The sequence below is a fragment of the Chelonoidis abingdonii genome, chromosome 9 (genome assembly GCF_003597395.2).
Source record: "Chelonoidis abingdonii isolate Lonesome George chromosome 9, CheloAbing_2.0, whole genome shotgun sequence".
Lineage (NCBI taxonomy): Eukaryota > Metazoa > Chordata > Testudines > Testudinidae > Chelonoidis > Chelonoidis abingdonii.
In genome coordinates, this window is record NC_133777.1 from 49,122,341 (window position 1) to 49,146,088 (window position 23,748).

Sequence of the window (23,748 nt, forward strand, 5' to 3'; positions counted from 1 at the left end):
CCTCAATTTGGGTCCAGCAGGGACTGTACAGATCAAGGTGTCATTATTATTTATTAAGTGCTGATAATGTGTGTGGTAGAGCTAGGCAAATTTTTTGGTGAACAGTTTATTCACCAAAAAATGCAGTTTCAGTTGACACAAAACACTTTGTGAATCTGTGTCAAGTTCACCAAATAGTTTCAAATGAACTCATAGACTTTAAGGTCAGAAGGGACCATTATGATCATCTAGTCTGACCTCCTGCACAATGCAGGCCACAGAATCTCCCACCCACTCCTGTAACAAACCCCTAACCTATGTCTGAGTTATTGAAGTCCTCAAATCGTGGTTTAAAGACCTCAAGGTGCAGAGAATCCTCCAGCAAGTGACCCGTGCCCCACGCTGCAGAGGAAGGTGAAAAACCTCCAGGACCTCTGCCAAATCTGCCCTGGAGGAAAGTTCCTTCCCGATCCCAAATATGGTGATCAGTTAAACCCTGAGCATGTGGGCAAGACTCAACAGCCAGACACCTAGGGAAAAATGAAATGGTTCAGAAATGTCAAAACGAAACGTTTGATTTTGAAGCAACCCAAAATTTTTCATTTCAATTACTAGCATTGTGACAAAAGCAGAGGAGAATGAGAATCACAAAATAGGAAAAGGGAGAGGAGGTGGCAGTGGCAAAAGATGCTTTTCTAACCAGTGAATTTGGCACACCACTTCTGAAAGGTTGCCGACCCCTGCTGTAGAGTTATTCTTGCTTTCTGTCCCTGTCCCAATGACTATTTATTGTCATACACAGTGGCAATTCATAGTCATTCATAATAACAATGAACAGTTCAAATCCCTTCCCCACATCAGGCAGATGGGGGAATTGAACCCACAGCCCTCTCATATCACTTATGAATCCCTAACCACATCCCAGATAGGTGCCCTGCCCACTGAGCTAAAGGTTATAGGGAGGCTGCTTTCTCCTTCTCCTCTTCAGGTCAAAACAAACACGTTTCATTTTGATCCCACTTGAAATTTTTGATTTTTTGATTCATCAAATATTTCAACAAATTTGGGGTTTGGTTCAACCCAAAATAAATTTTTTGGAATTGCCAATGAACCAAAAAAAATCCATTAGTCACTCAGCTCTAGTGTGTGATGCTGTATAACACAACAAATGAGACAGTCATCTTTCAAAATTAGAATTTAAACAAGGAACATGACCACCTGGGATCAAACATTTAGTGGTTTTCACAAGTGTAGTGATTTCAACAGCTGGTACCCTGGTCAAATTAAACACAGATAATTACGTTCTAAAATTCCCTTGCAGATTTTTTGGCAGAAGGTAGTCTTCACTATCTTTCTGGAAATGTGGTGTAGTGGTGTTGTTCTGTACAGTTAAACAGCTGTCACAGCCTACCCAAGAGATGACTACATTTCAGTGGTAAATGAAGCGATCTCAGTTTATGGTTTATGCGTTTATTAAGTATGCAAACCATTTTAAAATCAAAGATAAAAGATATACTATAATTGGAAGATTTTTTTATTTTATTATTATTATTATTATTACAGAAAAAGGCCAAGACTGACAGACAAAATGTAACCCTGATGAGTTATTATGAAGGCAGTTTCTTCTTTAGGGATTTCTAAAAAGTAGTTTAAAGTCCATATTTTTAGTGATGCCTCAGTTATAATTTCTACAAGTCAAAAGTAATAAGAATAAATGTTTGTTTTCAAAGAACATACTTATGATGTCAAAGACACAACAGAGCTTTCTTGTTTGATAAATTGGGGTAACTACAATCAAATTGCTGCTTAATATGGGAACAAAGATAAGCCTTAGAGAAATTGCTACTGAAAGCAGAAGGTTCTCAAACCTCTAAAACATCTTGGCTGGTAAAATGCACCAAGAAATCATTCCTTCAAAACCATATTTAAAGCCTGAGATAAAATGTCTCTCTCCTGCTTCTGCCACCGCTATGGTCTTTTATATATGAACACCTTGGGCTTTAAATGAAATGTCAGACATGATTTGGTATCCAGCAGAAAAGCTAAGTGGTTAACAGCCTATCAGGAAATTCTGGCAGCTAAGCTTAGTGTTTCATATTGGTGTCTGGCTCATAAAGGGGCTAGACTGGGGTGAAGCGAGTGCCATTTGGCAGTCAGCCAAGATAGACCTGGCTAGATGGAACTTCAAAAACCTTCCAAGTGTTTACCTGAGTAAACTGTCAGAGTTGGCTTATTTAGTTTTTACTTTCTTTTTTTAAAAAGTAAAGCTGAGTTTCATAATATGGTAAAATTGCAGCTGGGAAGACCTACATTCAACAAGAGAGCACAAAGCTGACATGCTACACACCAAGTGGGCTTGTACTCAAGACTGAGAGGAAAAGAAAAAAAACAGTTCTGATTTTCTGAGGAGCTGAAGAGATGCAAAAATGTCACACTGGCTTTCTTTATCACACCCATTATCTACCCAAATTCTGGTGCAGATTACTGCAGACAAAAAAAATATCTCATGTATTCAGAAAATGAGGAGTCATATAAAGCAACAAGCCTGGCAATGTACTCATCTGATCTTAACGCCCTCTAGACAACTACAAACTAATTTCATCTAGAACTCCAGAGTCTCAGCAATAACACACTCCAAGGAACGCTGGCAATTATGCAGTTTGCCCTCCACGTGCTTTTTGCTCTACCAGCCTAGGCAATTCATGCTTGATACTACTAGCTGTGTGCTGGAGGCATTGGCATGGACCAGTAATGGCTCCTACAGACTGAAGGGCAGAGGAGAGGGTATTACAGACATTATATATGGTGCCCCAGGGTAGAGATTCTTCAGGTACAAAATAAAAAATATTAAAGCAATTAAAGAAATTGCTCAGTCTCTGAAAGGCAACAGAGAAATTCTACTTAACGGAAGACTGGTAATGAAAACCCATCAGCACTCTTCCATTACCAAGTACATTATCCAGCACGTAAAGGATCTTCTCGGGGGCTCGGATACACTTAAGCCACTCTGAGCCTTGCTCAGGGGATTAAAATCATAAGGATTTGATTACTCCTTCACTGAAAAGGCTTAATTTGTTCAGGCTGAGTGTCGTTTTCTCATTTCTCGTAAATTAAAAGAGAAACAAAAAATTTATTGTTTCTATCTTTGTCTTTAAATGAGATGGAGACATTTCCAGAATGTCACTCTGGAAAATTATTCATTGGGCTGTTACACTAGGGTTGGCGTTAGGGACTTCAGAGACATGCTGGACTTGAAATTCTTAGTAGGGATAGAAGATTGAGGGTATATGGGGAAGGAGAGAAAGAAGGAAGAAGAGAGGTCTTTTTGAATTATATCATCCCTACTATGGTCATAAGCGTACCTCTCAAGTGCTCTGCATTATAATGAATACTCCCTATTGTGTAGACAATTTTTGTTGTGCTCCACTACTCTGTCAGGCCATTTGCCCTGCACTGTACTCTACCTTACAGACATCATCAAGTAGGCTCTCCTTTCCTTAGAGTGGATTGGTCACTTCATGGAAGCCTTGCCAGTAAGGAGGCATGTTTTTCTAATCAGCTGCATGAAGCTGGAGCTATTCTGGTTCCAACAATTTCAGAAAAGGTGGAGCAGAAGAGCAGGGAAAGAGAAGAATACAGAGAGAACATAGCGAGAAGAGAGGTACTTGTGGGAAGAAGAAAACAGAAGAACGTAAGAGTGTCATGACAGGCCATACAAACAGTGCAATGTGATAAGGGAAGGGAAAATAACACCACTATAGAAAGTCTTTTTACATTTGAGGTTAGTAAAGTCACTTTTGATTAGTGTGAAATACTGAGAATATAAACACAAAATCTCAGTTATTTTAAACCGAGAATAAAGTTCACACCAGTCACTGTTCATCATGTATAATATTCCACATAAAAATTCATGAATATGGGATTTATGTGAAGAGTAATCTATGTACTTTATTGTGATTAATTTAAATTTACTTCATCTTTTTGTCCTTTGCTATACATTTTGAAGGTCATTGCTATGCACATGCACTGTGTTTAAATGCTAAAGTGATATCAACATTGTCTATGGTAGCTAAACTATTACCACTAAGGAAAAGCTTCCTTGACCCAGAAGTGCTCCCAAATTTTTGCAAGACATAATTTAGCAGATCCTCTCTGATGGTCATGGTGATTAGAGGAAGGAGAATAGGACAAGGATCCAGGAGCTCCTGAGATCTTAAATCTAATGGTGACTTGCTGTGCAATCTTGGACAAGTCACTTAGCTTTCCTGTGCCAGTTTCCTCCTTTGTAAATGGGAATTACACTACTTACCTACACTAGGCCTTGTGTACACTTGCAGTGGCATGTAGGGTATGCATAGCTACACGCTGCAGAGAAAGGCAGGCTGTATATACAGCTACATGTTGCAGTGGAAGGCTCTGGCAGTGGAGAGGCAGAGGAATACTACACTGCTAAAAATGTGGGAAGCACTGCTTGTGTGTAGGGTATACCCCCTAAGGTTCTGGCAGGTCTGTAATCTATTCGCCTAAGCAGTGCCTCACTGTCTACATTGCTATTTATACTAGTGAAAGCTAGGCATGCAGTGTCTGTACTCTGCACACCACAGTAAGTGCAGACCTACCCTTAGAGAGGTGTTGCGAGGATTTATTAAGTAACTTGTGTACAGAGTTTTGCAAATATGAAAAGGTAGAAAATCCTGAAGGGTAGAGGAGAGGAGGCTTTCAGAACAGGGTACCTACTCAGTGGAGTTCCTAGCTCCACTTGAGCAGTCCCTGCTCGGATGGAGCATAAGAACACCACAGGGATGTGCAGGAGGGCAACTCTCCTCCATGAGTGCATTTAGATAATGATGATCTTTCAGTAATCATATTACATAAATTGAAGGATAAGAATTAAGCCTGTTTGAATTTTTGAAGTGACTTGTCACATGAACACTGCTGTTAAACAGAATATTTATGTAATCTAAGTTTCGCACAAGTACTATATTACTGACTGGGACAAGGTTACAATGTTTTGTGGGGATTACTAATAAAAAGTCAAGTCCCACGTGGCATGCAGATTTAGGCACTTCATATTAGACATCTTAAGAGTCCATCTATTTCTAAAGGTTTGTCTGATAGGGAATACTTGGCTCTGGGGTCACTGGGAGAACGCATCTGAGCTGAAAGCATCCAACCAAAGCTGCTCCCTGGAAATGAAATATATACCCTTAAAGTAGACAGGAGCAGCAGAAATTAAAAAGTTGCAGTGGCTTGGCAAGTGACCATCACAGTCATCCTTCCAATAAACCCACCAAGGGGTACAGAAACTGATGACTTTCCTTGAAAAGGAGGCTGGCTGGGAGCTCACAGAGGAAGAGCATTGGCAGGAAAGTCTCTTGCCCATATAGAAAAAGGGGATGATTCATCTGCTTGTTTTTTTCCTATTTGCTTGCTGCAGTTTGATGACTGTGAAGGAAGCACCTGGCCTGGGACCCTATGTAAAACGGCCCTTGTTGTGTTTGGTTCTATTAAAAGATTGACAATTACAGCACTTCAGAAAGAGGGATAACTTTGTTGTCAATCAGGATCCAGAAGGTTTAGTGTCTGTTTTACATCAGGGAATCTAGAGTCTTGTAACAGCAAGGCAGTTTTTTCATTACTATTCACTTATTCGGTATGCTAAGAGGTGTTACAACAGGTCTCCCAATAACTTGGCCATTCCTCTCCCTTACCCTGGAAGAGACCACATGGTGGTTGGTGTACTGGAACAATAACCTAGAGGTGTGACTTATTTGTGCATGATCAGTCTATGTCTCAAACTGACCATACGGATGTCCTAGACATTACATGTCAAATTTTCAAAAGAACAGTTTCGCATTTGTAGGCATTTCTGCTGCCAAAATTTTCACCTGCAATTTTGCACCTGAAGTTGAATTACACATACGCCTCAAGTACAAAAAAGACAATTATTCTGAGGTATACTCAGAATTTGTTCTGAGGTTCCAAATCACAGGTGTATGTTTTGCAATGCAAATTATTCCTACAAAAGGAGAGGCTGGGCCTCAGCCCTTTTAAAAACAAACTCTAAACTCCATTTCCATTTTGTTTCAGATAACTTATATCTGCATGGACTAGCTTCTGATTTAGCAGAAAGCACCAAAAATAGTAATAAATTACTCAATTGCTATTCACTTTTGATTCTTTGGCCATGGGGATCATCTACGCACACGACCTCAAAAAAACTGTATAGAAATTCGCATAAATCTACATCTAGAGCAGAACCTAAGCTTGTGTAAACTGTCATAACTCCATTGACTTCAATGAAAATTTTCACCAGCTGTGGTTCTGCACCCTGCTGTGTAGAAGAAAGCAAGGTATTTACCTCATGGTTGTGGGCAGTCTGTCGCGTTCCATCTGAAACAAACAAAAAGATAAGATGATCTTGGAATGAAAGAGAACTGAAGGAGAAAGTTAGCTGTATAACCCAAAAGCACACTACACAATCTGTCTAGTTATACTATCAGGGCTTTAGCACACAGCATCTCTATCTACCTTAGGTTTTAATAATGCACCTGTCACAAGGCACAGTAGTGTGTACATGAACCTAATCACTCTGCATACTCACATGCACACTGGTCTAGGCCAGGGATCGGCAACAGATGGCACGTGAGCTGATTTTTAATGGCACGCTGGAGCCTGCCACGACTCCAGTGTGCCATTAAAAATCCTGCCGATGCAGCAAGCTGCAGGGTCCGCGCTCCCTGGTCGGAGCACCGGCCAAGCGCACCAAGCCATCGGCCCCTCCTCCACCTTCCCCCCCTCCCCTGGAGCCCTGCCGCCACGTGCGCAGCACTCTGGGGGCCGGGGCTGCGCGCTCCCGTGGGGCAGTGTTTGGCTCCGTGGAGAGAGAAAATCGCTCCCCACTCATCCAGAGCCATGCCGCCATGTGTACAGTGCTCTGAGGGGCGGGGCGGGGCGGGGCTGCACACGCATGATAGTGACAAAACTCCAGATGAGCGGGGAGCCTCATGGTAAGAGGTCCAGGGCTGCAACAGGGGGTTGGATAAGGGTTGGGGGCAGTCAGGGGACAGGGAGCAGGGTGGGTTGAATGGGGGGGTGAGATCCGGGGGTTGGTTAGAGGCAGGGGTCTCTGGAGGGGGCAGTTAGGGAGCAGGGGAGGTGGATGGGGCATGGGAGTCCTGGGGTCTGTTAGGGGGTGAGGGGTGGATAGGGGTCAGGGCAGTCAGGGGACAGGGAGCAAGGAGGCTCCTGGGGGGCAGTTGGGCGGGGGTATCTGGAGGAGGTGGTCATGGGACAAGGAGCTGTGGGGGGTTGGATGAGTCGGGAGTTCTGGGGGCGGGGCTGTCAGGAAGTAAGGGTGTGGAGAGGGGTTGGGGCAGGCAGGGAACGGGGGGCGTTGTATGGGTCCAGAGTTCTCGGGGTCCTATCAGGGGGCGGGGAGCGGTTGGATGGGGCATGGGAGTCCAGGGGGTTCTGTCTGGGTGCAGGGGTCTGGATAAGGGTTGGGGTAGTCAGGGGACAGGTAGGGGGTAGGGTCCTAGGGGGGCAGTCAAAGGACACGGGGCAGGGAGGCTTAGATAGAGAGTGCGGTCCCAGGAGGGGTAGCTGGGACCAGGAGTGGGGGGGGAGTTGGGGGTTCGGGGGGGGCAGTCACCCAGCCCTCTGCCCTGAGCTCTCCTGTCCCACACACACAGCCTCTGCCCTGAGCCTTGCAGCCCCACATAGCCCCCAGACCCTGCCCTCAGCCCGGTACCACCCAGCCCTCTGACTCCTTCACACCCTCCCATGACCAAGCCCTGACTCTGGCCCCCCAACATCCCCAGCCCCCCTACCCTGACACCTGCACCACCCTCACATGCCCCCAGCCCTCTGCCCTGACTCTTGCACCCCCCACATCCCATGCACCCTGCACATCCCCACTCCCACCCTGAGCACAAACGGAGCTCTGCACCCCCACTCACATTCCCCCTGCACCCCTCACACCAATGGGAGCTGACCAGGTAAGTCCCCACACCCAAACCTCTGCTCCAACCCTGAGCCCCTCCTCATTCAGCTCCTGGCCAGACCTTCACCCCAAGCCCTGTGCTCAGTCCACTCCCACCCTCAGCTCAGTGCAAAGAGAGGAAAGAATGGCCAGAACAGGGAGAGGTAGGTACCCACTGTATGTGGGCAGGGCCGCGCCAGACTGGCAGCGGCTGAGTGGTCCAGCAGCCAGGATGCCAGCTGGCAGGAGCTGGCGGATGGAACCCCTGGTGGCAGTGGCTGGAGCTGCTCAGCCCACTGCCGTCTGGGTTCCTGGGCCAGACCCTTCCAGCTGGGGTCCCGGCCACAGGCCCCACTCAGCCCACTGCCGGCCTAGGTGAACAGAACCCAGACCAGCAGTAGGCGCGGCATAAGATCAACATTTAATTTAATTTTACATGAATGTCTTCTAATATTTTGAAAACCTTGTTTATTTTACAAAACAACACTAGTTTAGTTATATAATATATAGACTTGTAGAGAGAGACCTTCTAAAAAACATTAAAATGTATTACCAGCACACGAAACCTTAAATTAGAGTGAATAAATGAAGACTCGGCACACCACTTCTAAAAGGTTGCCGACCCCTGGTCTAGGCAAACACAGAAGTGTATGTTCTAAGCAGCATAACAGTCACAGGTTTTATAAAAAAGTGTCTGACACCTGTAAGTTGACTATATGCCTGGGATATTTTAGTACTGTAGCTAACAGTCTACTGTTTATTACTCTGGCTAACAGAATTGCCATGCTGGGCCAGACCAATGGTCTGTCTAGCCCAGTATGAATAGAATCATAGAATATCAGGTCTGGGAGGGGACCTCAGGTCATCTAGTCCAACCCCCTGCTCAAAGCAGGACCAATCCCCAATTAAATCATGCCAGCCACGGCTTTGTCAAGCCTGACCTTAAAAACTTCTAAGGAAGGAGATTCCACCACCTCCCTAGGTAACCCATTCCAGTGCTTCACCACCCTCCTAGTGACCCTCTCTTCCGAACTTGGGCAGAGTTTTCATGAAGGCACAATTTTTGTTATGGTTTAATACCTTGTCGGTGTGATTTGCCTTTCTGCCTGTCCTGTGCTTTCCTGCTAAAGACTTTGTAGGCCTCTGTCTTCTGGTATTGCTCCAGTTCCCGCATGTACCGTTCCTTATCTCTATCTGCTTCATCAAGGTAGCGCTGCAACAAGAAAACAGACTACTTCAGCAAAAACCCAAACAATCACATACATGATCATCTTACCTAGATAAACAGGAAAGGAATGGAGAAAAATGAGTGAGAATGCCTCAGAGATTCAGAACACAGAAACCTGAGAAAGGATAACCAAAGCAAGAAAGGATAAAAACAGAGAGAGAAGCACTCCAGAATAGTAACATTTTATCCAAATCATCATCCCGTTAAATTTACTTCCCTACTAGACTGATTGCAATAGTTTACTTAGATGCTGAGGTGACTTGCTACCAGGCTACTCAATGCAGCCAAATGCTATCTTCACATAGTCAGAAAATATTTATGAACTGGATGTTTGTGGCCAGCACTATGTGCTGTTGAACAGAAAGCTCTGGTTGTGGATCACCTCAGATTGTTGCTAAGGTGTGTCAGTCTTCCTGGAGCAGAGTAAAGACGGTTACTCACCTTTGTAACTATTGTTCTTCGAGATATGTTGCTCATATCCATTCCAATTGGGTGATTCCCAATTAGGTGTGCGCGCGCCGCGTGCACATTCGTCGGAGACTTTTTACCCTAGCAACACTCGGTGGGCCGGCAGGTCGCCCCCTGGAGTGGCGACACTATGGCTCCTGATATATACCCCTGCTGGCCCATCCGCTCCTCAGTTCCTTCTTGCTGGCTACTCCGACAGTGGGGAAGGAGGACGGGTGTGGAATGGATATGAGCAACACATCTCGAAGAACAACAGTTACAAAGGTGAGTAACCGTCTTTTCTTCTTCAAGTGCTTGCTCATATCCATTCCAATTAGGTGATTCCCAAGCCTTACCTAGGCGGTGGGGTAAGAGTGAGACGTTGCAGAATGTAAGACCACTGAGCCGAAGGCAGCATCATCTCTGGACTGCCGGACCAATGCATAGTGCGATGCAAAGGTGTGGATGGAAGACCAGGTGGCTGCGCGGCAGATTTCCTGTATCGGAACATGGGCCAAGAACGCGGCAGACAAGGCTTGAGCCCGAGTAGAGTGGGCGGTGAGGTGACCAGTCGGAACATGAGCCAAGTCATAGCAAGCCCGAATACAGGATGTCACCCAAGATGCAATACGTTGGGAAGAGATTGCCATGTCCTTCATACGTTCCGCCACCACTACAAATAGCTGAGGTGAGCGTTGGAAGGGTTTGGTCCTCTCGATGTAAAAGGCGAGAGCCCTACAGACATCCAGAGTATGCAGCTGCTGTTCCCGTCGCGATGAGTGCGGCTTTGGATAAAAGACTGGCAGGAAGATGTCCTGATTAACGTGAAAGGCGGAGACAACCTTAGGGAGGAACGTCAGGTGTGGTCGCAGCTATACCTTGTCTTTATGGAACACCATATACGGAGGATCCACAGTCAATGCTCGAAGTTCTGAGACTCATCTAGCCGAGGTGATAGCAACTAGGAATGCTGTCTTCCAGGACAGGTACAGCAGTGAGCATGTGGATAAAGGCTCAAAGGGGGGCCCCATGAGCCTGGTTAAGACGAGGTTCAGATCCCAGGTAGGGGTAGGGCGTTTGACCTGGGGGTAGAGTCACTCCAAGCCTTTGAGGAATCTGGAAACTATAGGGTGGGAAAAAACGGAACTGCCAGCTTCCCCAGGAGGGAAGGTGGAAATAGCTGCAAGATGCACTCATAGAGAGGAGATTGCCAGACCTTGCTCTTTGAGGGACCATAAGTAGTCCAAGATAGTGGAGACTAATACAGAATGCAGAGAAAGGCCCTGCTGGGCGCATCAGTGGCAGAAGCGCTTCCATTTAGCGAGGTATGTCGATCGCATGGAGGGCTTCCTGCTTCCAAGCAGCACCTGTCGCACTGTGGTGGAACAACGCAACTCCGATTGGCTTAACCAGACAGCAGCCATGCTGTCAGATGGAGGAACTGCAGGTCCGGATGGTGCAGCCTGCCAAAGTCTTGCGTGATCAGGTCCAGCCACAGCGGTAGGGGAACTGGGTCTGACAGGGACAGGTTGAGCAGCATGGTGTACCAGTGCTGCCTCGGCCAAGCCGGGGCGATCAGGATAAGACAGGCTTTGTCCCTGCGGAGCTTGAGTAGGACTCAGTGGATGAGAGGAAATGGTGGAAAGGCATAACAGAGGTGGCCTGTCTACAGAATCAGGAATGCGTCTGACAGGGAGCCCAGGGAGCGACCTTGTAGGGAGCAGAAAACCTGGCATTTCCTGTTCACTCTGGATGCAAACAGGTCTATGTGGGGAAAGCCCCACCTCCGGAAAACCGAATGGAGAACGTCCGGAAGGATGGACCATTCGTGTGATAGGAAGGACCTGCTCAGGTGATCTGCGAGTGTGTTCCGCACTCCTGGGAGGAAGGAGGCCACTAGATTTCTGGAGTGGGCTATGCAGAAGTCCCACAGTCGGATCACTTCCTGACACAAGGGGGAGGACCGTGTCCCTCCCTGCTTGTTGATGTAATACATGGCCGTTGTGTTGTTCGTGAATACTGCAACACAACGGCCCTGTAGATGGCGCTGGAACACTTGGCATGTCAGCTGGACCGCTCTTAGCTCTCAGACATTGATGTGAAACGTCAGTTCCCGGGGTGACCAAAGGCCTTGAGTGCAAAGGTGCCCTAGGTGAGCACCCCAGCCCAGTGAGGACGCGTCCGTTGCTAGGGACATGGAGGGCTGGGGGGGATGAAACGGCAGGTCTGCACACACTCAGGATGACGTCTTCCACCAGTCGAGGGAGACTAGAACGCTCGGGGGAACTGTCAGAATAATGTCTATGGCGTCTCTGCCTGGCCGATAGACGGAGGCGAGCCAGATTTGTAGAGGACGCATTCGCAGTCTGGCATGCTTTGTGACGAATGTGCATGCAGCCATGTGCCCGAGGAGAGCAAGGCAAGTACAAGCAGAGGTAGTTGGAAAACTCTGAAGACTTTGGACAAGGGAGACTATGGCCTGAAACTGGTGTGGGGGTAAACTGGCCGTTGCAAGGTTGGAGTCCAGCATTGCCCCGATAAATTCTATCCTCTACATCGGCACCAGAGTGGACTTGTCCAAATTGATGATCAGGCCTAGACGCATGAACAACTCCCTGATGATGGTGACATGGCTGATGACTTGTGCTTCGGAGGCCTCTCAGATAAGCGAGTCGTCGAGGTAAGGGAAGACGTGTATTCGATGACAGCGCAGGGAAGCAGTGACGACCGCCATACACTTCGTGAAGACCCGAGGGGCCAAGGAAAGACCAAAGGGGAGGACAGTGAACTGGTAGTGACCCTGATTTACCACAAAGCGTAGATACCTCCTGTGTGGGGGATAAATTGCAATGTGGAAATATGTGTCCTTCATGTCGAGAGCGGCGTACCAATCTACGGGATCCAGGGAAGGAATGATGGTTCCCAGGGATACCATGCGGAACTTGAACTTTTTGATGAACTTGTTCAGTCCTCGCAGGTCCAGGATGGGCTGGAAGCCCCCTTTTGCCTTGGGAATCAGGAAATATCAGGAGTAAAACCCCTTGGCCTTTAATTCCTCTGGTACCTCCTCTATAGCTCCGATTGAGAGGAGCCTGTGAACCTCCTGGATGAGGAGTTGCTCGTGAGAGGGGTCCCTGAAGAGGGATAAGGAGGGGGGGTAGGAGGGAGGGGGTGAAACAAACTGAAGATGGTATCCAAACTCCACCGTACGTAGGACCTAACGATCTAAAGTCAACTGGGACCACGCAGGGAGGAACGGGGAAAGGCGGTTGTAGAACTGCAAGGGATCCGGGGAGGCAATTGATATACTGCTCTCGGGCGCACCCTCAAAAGTTTGCTTTGGGTCCCGGTGTTGGTTTGGCAGGACGGGAATTGTTACCTCCTTGAGGTCCAGACTGACGTCTGCGGGTAGTACGACCTCGTCTTCGGGCAAAATCTTGTCTTGGCCAAGGCGGGGGGTAAGGGTGCTGAGGTTGGGAGTGGAATGACCGTCTTTGGGTCTGGGGTGTATGCATTCCCAACGAACGCATAATGACTCGGTTGTCCTTTAGACTCTGTAGTCTGGGGTCCGTCTTTTGCAAAAACAAGTCTTGTCCATCAAATGGCAAGTCTTGTATGGTGTGTTGCAGCTCAGGTGGTAGGCTGGACACTTGCAACCATGAAATACGTTGCATGGCTATACCAGAGGCGACTGTTCTAGTTGCCGAATCGGCGGCATCTAGTGAGGCTTGTAAGGAGGTCCTCGCAACCCTCTTCCCTTCCTCTAGGAGAGCTGTAAACTCCCGGCGGGAGTCCTGTGGACCCAACTTGGTAAACTTCCTGACCGCCTCCCAGGTATTGTAACTGTATCTGCTTAAGAGGGCTTGTTGGTTCGCCACGCAGAACTGGAGGCCTCCGGCAGAGTAGATCTTTTGGCCCAACAAATCCATGCGCCTGGCCTCCCTAGATTTTGGTGCGGGGGCTTGTTGGCCGTGACGCTCCCGTTTATTGACTGATTGTACCACCAATGAACAGGGAGCGGGGTGCACATAGAGGTACTCATACCCCTTAGAAGGCACCATGCATTTTCGTTCTACTCCCCTGGCTGTGGGTGGAATGGAAGCTGGGGATTGCCCAGATAGTGTCCGCTCTAGCCTGGATCGAACGGATGAAGGGGAGAGTCACTCTAGTTGGTGTTTCTGCAGATAATATGCTAATCACTGGGTCCTCCACCTCGGGAACCTCCTCGACTAGAAGGTTGATATTCTGGGCAACACGCCGCAGAAGATCCTGGTGTGACCGGAGGTCAATCGGAGGTGGCCCCAACGATGCTGTGCCTGCTACCGCCTCATCCGGGGAAGAGGAGGATGACAGCCCTGGGACGAGTGGGTCCTGGACTGACGCCTCATCCTGGGGGACCTCCATCTCCGGAACATCATGCTGCTCCGGTGCGTGCGCACTGGTTTCTTCCGTACCAGCGGGCGGAGGGGGATCTGCTGACTGTGGCCTCGGGCGCACGGTGCTCTGAGTGACCAGAGCGTGAGGGACCCGTTGGTTCACCTTGGGCTTGATGATAGGCCCAAGGTGTCCAAAAAGACCATTGAGGAGGCCCATGGTCCGGGTGGGCCTGCGTATCTGAACTCCCATAGGAGGCACTGTCTGCATGGGAGGAGGCGGACAGATGACATGAAGGCCATGGAGGAGCTGAAGTTGATTGGACCAGGTCTCTGCGTCCACAGAACTCATCTCTGCGCGGCACCGGTGAACGGTACCGGGAATCGTGGTGGTGCCGGGAGCAGGATCGGGACCTGCAACCAGCGCGGTGCCGGGAGGTCGACCGGTGCCTTACGTCATCAAGCCGGGATTGGCTGGGAGAGGTACGGCGGTGCCGGGATCTGGACCGGTGCCGAGAGTACCACGATGGAGACTGGAATCTCGAGCGGTGCCGCGAGTACGACCGGTACCGAGATGGAGAGCAGTACTGGGACTGCGAGTGGCGCCGGGATCGGGAGCGATGTCGGGACCGAGAGTGACCGTGGGATCTAGATCGGGACCGATGGTGTTCGATGGTGCCCGGGGAAGATGGTTGCACCATGGTGGGCTTGACCAACGACTGAATAACCTGCACCGGCGGTGCCGGGGGTTGGTGCAGCTCAGGCTCTGTCAGAGCAATTAGGTCCCGCACCGTGGAGAAGGTCTCTGGTGTGGAGGGCACGACGAGCTCAATTGCAGCGTGCACCGGGGAGCTGGTAGGCACCGGACTTGACGGCTCCTGTGAGACCAGAATCAACTGTGTGAAGACAAGTGGTGCCGTGGCAGTTGACGGTGCCGGGCAGTCCGTCTTGGATGTACGCTCTGACTGCGGCGTAGCTATAGGTGCCGCAGGAGCCTTGTGTCTCTTGCTCCTCGGGGAGAGGGAGCGGTGCTGGCCAGAAGGTTGGGCCGGTGAAGGGTGGTGCCGAGGAGTCTTTACTTGAGCTGGGCGCTCCGGTGAGGAGGAGGCACTTGCTCCCGGTGCCGGAGTCAGTGCCGAGGATGGAGGAGTTAGAGCTGCCTCCATCAAAAGTTGCTTCAGGCGAACGTCCCGCTCTTTCTTTGTCCGGGGCTTGAACGCCTTGCAGATCGGCACTTGTCCGCAAGGTGGAATTCGCCCAGGCACTTCAAACAGGAGTCGTGCGGATCTCCTGTGGGCATCGGCCGATGACAGACCGCGAGGGGTTTGAAGCCTGGTGAACCGGGCATGGGCCCCAGTAACGGGGCAGGAGAAGGGGCGAGCCCCCGATCCTCTTTAACTATATACACAACTATAAGAACTACTAATCTAAATGCTAACTAGAACTATAGAAAACGAACTGTGTAAACAATAACTATATAAACAAGCAAGGAGGCAGCTAGGGAGGTGGAGATCAGCTAAGCCGCGCTCCACTGTTCCAATGACCGACACTGGCGGTAAGAAGGAACTGAGGAGCGGATGAGCCGGCAGGGGTATATATCAGGCGCCACAGCGGCACCACTCCAGAGGGTGACCTGCCGGCCCACCGAGTGTTGGTAGGGTAAAAAGTCTCCGACGAACGTGCATGCGGGTCACGCACACCTAATTGGGAATCACCTAATTGGAATATATATGAGCAAGCACTCGAAGAAGAATTGTGTTTTCTCACCTTCAGACCCCTAGAAGAAAGGCCAATACCATGCTGCATCTTGTCCTCTCATCTGATAGGGGAGACAGATGTAGCTACTATGAGAGAACAGCTTACAGAGAGAATAGGACCAAGAGGAGTGTGTCAGTTTAAGCCTTAGTGATATTTCAGTCTATTTTTTAAGAAATAATCTTGAAGCATTTTCATACATCTGCTTAAGGGAGAGAGCTCTTGAACAATATAAGGAAACTGCTGGACTGCAAACCACTCAAAGAATAGTCATAACACAACACGGGAATTAATGGGATCCTTTTGCCAAAAGGCTCTCTTCCCTGCTATCATGTTTCAGTACAATATGCTTAAGGCTTTTTCCCCATACAAGTTTATATCATGCAGTATTATGCAAACCTATTCATACTACTCAGGCAAAACCTTAACAGTGACCTCATATGCTTTTATATCCATTATATCAACAGATCAGTACATCTGGCTATCACACATTCCATGCATTTGGAACATTATTCTGCCTTAACACTGTTGAGGTCACTATTAAGATTTTGCAAGTTTGATGACACTGGAGTATATATTACTTCTGAGTATCTGTTGGAGATGGAAATGAAAGCCTTATGGAGCATTAGAGTGAATTATTGACAATGTTGTAGGCAACCTGAAGGTGGAAAGGAATGCACAAGTCTTACCCCCTAAACTTCTTATAGCCGTCCTTTTATGGTTTTGGGTGGATAGCAAGTGTCCTGCTGCAACCCTGCCTGCCACTAAATGCAGTTTTTGTTTGCCAGTTTTCTAGTTATTGTTATACAGCTTTGGCGTACCTTAGTACAGAGCTCCCCTGATATGGGGAGAAAGATCCATATCTAGACTGCTGTCACTTGATTGACAGGAGTAATTGCTTGTCCCTTTGGAGACCAGCCAATGGAGAGAAACTTGAAACATGCTTTCCCACTGGGTTATACATGTACTCTCTAGTCAGCAGTAGAATATTGATGATCAGGAATTCTGGATTTGATTCCTGACTCTGGAAGAAGAGTGTGGTGCATAGTGGTTAAAGCTAGGAGACCCAAAACCTAATTTAGTCACACTGAAAGGCAGTGTGGTGCAGTGGATAAGACTGGGGTTTGTCATGACCTGGGTGCCAGGCCTGGATTGTTCTTGCATAAGCAATCTGCTAACTTATTTTTAAAAAATGGGATGGGGGGAGGGACAGGTGGGCGGGGGGAAGTGTTCAGCAGGCCTTCCCTGTCTTCTAGGTTTGGATTCACGATCTGACTCAATAATAAGGGTAGTCCAGTGAATTCCACAGGAATTTAAACAGCAGTTAAAAGAGGAAGGATCTGAACACCTGGTCTTCTCTGTCCCAGCCTTCCTTAGGCTATAGAGCTATTTGTTAAGGGGGTATCTGTCTTTTTTTTTTTTTTTGCCCCTAGGAGTGAGTGACCGCAATCATTCTGCAGCAGATTTGTCATCAAATTCAGCAAGTTGACCTTAACACACATTTTTTATTATGGTTAAAATGTTATCAAATGCTTTACAGACAAATACTATCAATGTGTAACTGATATTCTAGGAATCTGCACATGAGAAGCAACAATGTGGACAAAGGACAGAGTGTTTTGATTTCTTGCAAAAAGGGTACAAAGAAAAAAAATGAGACATTTTGTTTAAAAAACAAAACAAAACACCCAAAGGATTGATTTCTGAGCTCTTATTCTCTTTGTATCAATTCATTTTTCATCAAAAAGCATGAAAAATTCAAATAGTATTATATTCTATGTTTTTGTCATTGCAATGAGATTTTTACAAAATAAAGGTTTAAAGCTTCTCATGCAATCTTAACTACAGTGAAGCACCATACGCTCCAACTAGAAATCAGCTACAAATAGTACAAATTCAGTAGTGATGCTGGTGTCCGCTCCAGAGGAAGGAAGTAAAGGAAGAGACCAAGCTGGCCATTGCCTTAATTCACATATGAGGTACAGTGCACAAGGTCCAGGTAGACTGATGAAGAGAGATACACCATATTCTGGTTGAAAGAAAACAAATTCTCATTCCTTGGATAGATTTTTATAGAGACTAAAATTAACAAAACACTCTCAGTAGCACAGCTTACAGAGCTATGCTTTCTTTATATGGCTAGCAGACCTTGAAAATGGACAAATATATTGTCAAAAAAACAGCTCTGCCCCAGCTAGTTGTGAGCAGCCCATCTCTTCTGGTCTGCTTATCTTTCTCTTCTGAAAGATTCACACGTGTCCTGCATATACCCTTGCAGTGGTTATAGGGCCTATGTAATTTTCCACCAGCAATGACTGGGGAGAGATACTTTGGTCCCAAGAGGGTTCCTTCCTTTAAGGGCCTTTGCACCCCACCTAAAAACATCTCCCTAAACACTGTCGTAGTCAAACACTGATGTCAACTTCCTCAGTAAGCAATAGTGTTCCCATTAAACAATAATCAAATCCCCAGCAAGGAAAAGGGAAGTTAATGGTACCCGTTTCTCCTCAGGAGGCAGCTTACTCCACTCATTGCCCAGCATCCTGGTGATCTCTGGGAAAGGGACTTCAGGCATCTTCGCTCGAAGCTGCTCCCTACGCTCATTCATGAATCGCACATACCCTGTGAGGGGGGATTTCGGGGCATTGCTGTCCCTCAGGGGTTTCTTCCTCTTTCTCCCTTTGGACCAACCTCCTCGTTTAGTTCTTTGCTGCAAAATGAAACAGAAGAAAATTCAGACTGAAGGGGGGAAAAAATCTAATAAATAATTTTACCCCTGGAAGGAACAAATATTCACGTCTCAAACATTTTCATAAGGAGCATGTGGCTGCAATATAAGCTTCTTCACTTATCTTCTCTGTAAAGTTCAAACTTCACTTTAGTCTAATCCTGACCTTCTTCTAAACAAAGCCAGACAAATGAGCCTCATTATCAGAAATTGCTTTATAACATCACTGCAGGTCCACGGGACAATAAGATATCTTCATCATCCCACTAAGATTCTCCTGCTGTTGGACTGTGAGTTGAGACCAGCATCATCACACTGAGATCGTACAACTGAATGACACTGAAACATTTATTTAGGAACATAGCACACGCTGTAATGAACTTATCTTCTTCACTGTCCTATCTCTAACAGGGACACATACTAGTTACTTCAAAAGGAGGGGGGTGGGGAAACTAACGAACAAACAAAACCAGTGTAGTTGGACAATTGTGCTATATTATGCCCTGGGATATTTCTTCCTGACCACAGCCTATAATCATTTTATGCCATGAAGCACGAGGAGTAAATGCTCATGAAACTGTCATCCTAGCTAATGTAACTGCAGATGCAGCAAAGAGTCCTGTGGCACCTTATAGACTAACAGACGTATTGGAGCACGAGCTTTTGTGAGTCAATACCCACTTTGTCGTAACTGCAGATATTATTCTTATTCTAAACGAAGTGTCTAATAATTTTGGAAATTTACAAAGCTGTTTCCCCAGTATCTTATTGTAGAAAGTTTCACATATTATCTACCATACTGTATATTAACAAATATTTCCCCTTCTGATCTTTTGCATTCGGATGTTATGTTTCCCAGTATTCTTGTATCATGGAATAATGTAAACAAGTTTGTACTTCTGGGCTTTCCCTCCCATGCTCACTGTTGCTTCGGATATCATTATAAATTGCTTTGAACTTTTAAAACTCCCTTCATCAGAAATTTGAAGAGCTTTACAGAAGCAGTTGAGTATTGTCCCTAGTTTATAGGTGGAGAAACTCTGAAGCAGGGCAGTTAAATGATTTGCTTGAGTTTTCTGAATTCCATGTTTCTGTAATAATCTCTGGACAATGCTATCTTCTTATGCTATATAGTGCTATCATCTATCCATTCTTTTAATATCTCCTGGAATGGAAGGCTTTTTATTACTTTGATTGCCTTTCTTTGGCATTTCACTGCTTCTGTTGTAGTTCTTTTGAGATGAGGTCATCAAAACTGAATATAGCTTCAAGAGTGGACACAGCATCTGCCTGTGTAAAAGCACTTTGAGATTAAATATTTGCTTCAGTTCTTAAACATTCTAAATCATCAATATCAGTAAAGATGATACACAACTCCAGTCTAAGAAGCATTAGCAACACTTACACCTTTCATTAGAGTATCTCAAAACATTTATAGAGGTGGATAAGTATGATTATCCCCATTTTACAGATATGGAAATGGAAGCACAGAGAGGTTGCGACTTGTTCAAAGTTACAAAGTAAATCAGGCACGGAAAGAACAGGGAATAGCACTCAGGTCTGAGTCTCGGTCCCCTACTCAAACCATTAGATTGTACTATTTCCCCAGAGAAATGAAAGAAGGAAAGGTATGCAAACCACTGAAATAGAAATCTCTATTTGCTAAACTAGGGAGTGTCACAGATATCACTCTTGGAGGGTCTGCCTGCTATGTTTTCCTGACTATAGGAATGCGGTTGCACAACAGAGGAGAAATAGCTATTGTGACAAAGTTCCTCCTCTGCCTTGGTGGGTCCTGCACTTATTGGAGGATTTGCTCGCCTCAGAGATTCACGCAGACCTCAGTTTGGCCACTTTTGCTAGTGGCTCAAACCTGCCGTTCACTCAGCTAACCTTATCACTGGCCAGTATAGGGAAAAGGAAGGAGAACAATCCACGCGGTCTGTGCTGACCCACCTAGTGGATCGGGGGACAGGCCAGGGACCTTCCCCTCTGGTGGGACCCACAGTCCAGGTAAATTCCTCCTGTATCCAATAGGGAGTTGGGGGGATGAGGGGAACCCAGGCCCGCCCTCTACTCCAGGTTCCAGCCCAGGACCCTGTGGATCACAGCTGTCTACAGTGTTTTGTGTAAAACCTGTATGACAGCTACAACTCCTTGGGCTACCTCCCCATGGCCTCCTCCCAACACCTTCTTTATCCTCATCACAGGACCTTCCTCCTGATACCAGATAGTGTTTGTACTCCTCAGTCCTCCAGCAGCACACCCTTTCACTCTCAGCTCCTTGTGCACCCCTCACTGACTAAAATGAGGTCCCTTTTAAACCAGGTGCCCTGATTAGCTTGCCTGTCTTAATGGAGTCTAGCAGCTTCTTATTTGGCTCCAGGTGTCCTAATTAGCCTGCCTTCCTCAACTGGTTCCAGCAAGTCCCTGGTTGTTCTGGAACCGCTCCTGTTACCTTACCCAGGGAAAAGGGACCTGCTTAATCTGAGGCTAATATATCTGCCTTCTATCACTCTCCTGTAGCCATTCGACCCCACCCTGTCACACTACAGAAAGTAAAGAGATGAAAAACAGCCTCATGGATATAGTGGATGGATGAAAACTGGTATCCTATTAGAAAAAACTTGAATGAATAAAGTGACAGATGGGGGGGGAGAGCCCGTTCTTTGCTCTCTCAATCAGTAAGTCATTTGAGTTGACTATATTATTTCAGCTCACCTCTTCTTCAAGTCTCTGCTCGCTGCTTTCAGCTGTATTAGAAGACTCATTTTGCAGCAACTGAACTTGTGACAAGTCCTCCACAAACTCTGGATTGTTCACAGACTGCGAAGCTCCTCCACCATATGACCCCTCAGAGTGGGTTAACCTGGAAAATCAAGTTGTGTGAGAAAGCGCAGGCATAATCGTGGTAATCTACTTCTCCTCTGCTCCCCTGAACTGTGCAATGATGTTGAAAATATTATGCAACTTTGAGGCCAGACAAAAGGTGAGACATTACAAAAACAGCAACTCAGACAGCTGTATGTTCCATCTGGCTATGTGATTTCCAGGCCACTGTCTACAGCAGTTACCAGGGATTTCGATAAAGCTCTTCTAGGTCCTGATGGAGACAAAACAGTCCTAAGAAAACTAACTTTTGGAGAAACTTGTGCTTACATAAGTCAAATACAAACAAAACTAAATCTGTTTCAAATAATAATCAAACATGCAGTCATATAAAGGGAGGTAGAGAGCAGGAATGAAAACACATGAACCCTGCAGCTGTGTTCAGGGAAACACCAGCAGAATGATAAAGAAGGTACAGAGTAGAGAGTCTTATCATCTTCATCCTCCTCCAAGTGATTGCATCTTCCTGTATGCATTTCCTATAGCCTTGTATAAGTGTTCTGTGCCATTGGGGTTCCATGGGATTTGGGATGGAACTCTTTGCAGTATTGTCTCCTGTTGACACACCTGGATATCTGAAGCAGACTCCTGTATCATTAGTTCCCACTAGGCCCCTGAATGGCTGCTATTCTTCAATTAAGAGATGCTGAAGGTGGCATTTCATTCAATGGCACCACCCTGCAGGAATCAGGCTGCCTGTGGTATGGAGGTCAACAGTGCAGCTATATGGAGGTACATGATTTATGTGGATCCCCAGAGTTCAGCATGGATCTTGTGAATTTGCTGTTTTAGGGCAACAATCCACTGGTCATTCTAACCATTGTTCTTAAAGGAACAATTCATAGATCTGTACAATTTTGAGATCTGCTCCCTGTGTATATTCAAAGCGATAGCTGCTTAGTCAATGGACAAACAATTTTTTACTACTTTTTTCTCCTGTTAGCAATATTGAGCTAACATAGCTACAACAAAGCGAGATTAATTCTTATTCTGATTTGTGCAACATCAGATGTGTTAACCAAGTACCAACTGCAGAATTTTAATTTTCATGTACAGAGAGTTGTACACCTCTATAGCACCTTATCCTGAAATACACATTGGTCAGTACAGGTTTACTGATAATGATACACAACCCAGAAAGAGACAGGCTTGACTTTCAGATCTCAGGTTGAGATTGCAGAGCCAGCAGTTAGAAAAAACAAAAATGGTTTATTATACACTAAGCATAAGCATATTGAGAGAGAGAGAGAGAGAGAGAGAGCCTATAGAACCCCACAATGATATTTTCAGTCACTTGTCAGATTTTAACCCACTTCAGGCATCACAACCTTCCAGTTTACTAACAAACACAGAGTAGGAAAAATTGTGAGTGTGGCGTGTGGACTTTCAATGAGAGGTGATGAAAGATCATTCCCTTAATCCCTCCTAACAGCACGTCAAGATTCCTACGTGCACTGCACTTGGCGTCAGCAAATCTTGAGGTCCAGAGATGTGGGGCCAAGTTCAGACCTGGTACAAGCAGATGCCTCTATGTTTAATTACATAGAATTGCACTTGCTTATTCTAGATCTGAATTTTCCCCTTGGAGGTCTAAAGAATAGAAAAGAAACCTGTTAAAGCACAACAATGCTTTAAAAAAAAAAAAAGGTATTCCTGAAAAAGAATCTAATCTTTTGTCCTTGAGTCCTTAAGACAAGGCCACTGCTTTATAGCCTGTGCAAATAAGGACAATTTGTTTGATAGACAGGAAGAGTATTCATTTATCAGTTCTGTTCTTGGACATTCCTTAATCAAGAATGCATCTTTAACAGAAATTCAGTGGTGCCACTGGAGCACAATAAAGAAAACAATCACCATTATCTGCAGACCCACTCTAGAAGGCTGTCCTTGGAAAACAAGATTTTACAAGTACCAGAAGAGTATACGTGAAAGTGAAAATAAATGGTGCTCAATCGGTTGAGTAGCAAGAGTGTACAATCAGGAGTACTTTCTCTGGAGACTCTGCAAAGAGAGAATAGCTGTGAGCTGAGTTTAGAGCAGCAGTTGCTTACCCAGTTGTGGGCATATCACTGCTCTCCTTTGAGCCATCATCATCTGCAAACAGTGGGGGTAGGGATGAGCCAGCCATCAAGCTCTCCATACCTCTGTGAAGAGAAAGTGGAAGCAAGATTAACATTTGAATTACTTCTCACAAGTGTCCTGCCCATTTAATGATCTGTCTTTCTAAGGGTATGGCTACACTTGGAAATGTGCAGCGCTGGGAGTTACAGCTGTGGTCGTACAGCTGTGTAGGAACAGCGCTGCAGTGTGGCCACACTGACAGCTACCAGCGCTGCAGTGTGGCCACATTTGCAGCATTTGCAGC

General features: G+C 46.4%; 1 protein-coding gene across 2 annotated transcripts in view; it reads right to left on the bottom strand.

Annotated features, from left to right (window-relative positions):
- Nucleotides 1-23,748, bottom strand: part of HMG20A (high mobility group 20A) — a 97,742-nt gene that overhangs the window by 11,898 nt on the left and 62,096 nt on the right. For both annotated transcript variants that reach the window (XM_032799780.2, XM_032799779.2), the window contains exons 3-7: nt 23,435-23,527; nt 21,216-21,363; nt 18,264-18,476; nt 9,044-9,176; nt 6,341-6,372 (exon numbers count right to left, since the gene is read on the bottom strand). In XM_032799780.2, the coding sequence (XP_032655671.1) occupies nt 6,341-6,372; nt 9,044-9,176; nt 18,264-18,476; nt 21,216-21,363; nt 23,435-23,523 (615 nt within the window). In that variant the 5' untranslated portion in view covers nt 23,524-23,527. The remainder of the gene's footprint in view (nt 1-6,340; nt 6,373-9,043; nt 9,177-18,263; nt 18,477-21,215; nt 21,364-23,434; nt 23,528-23,748) is intronic.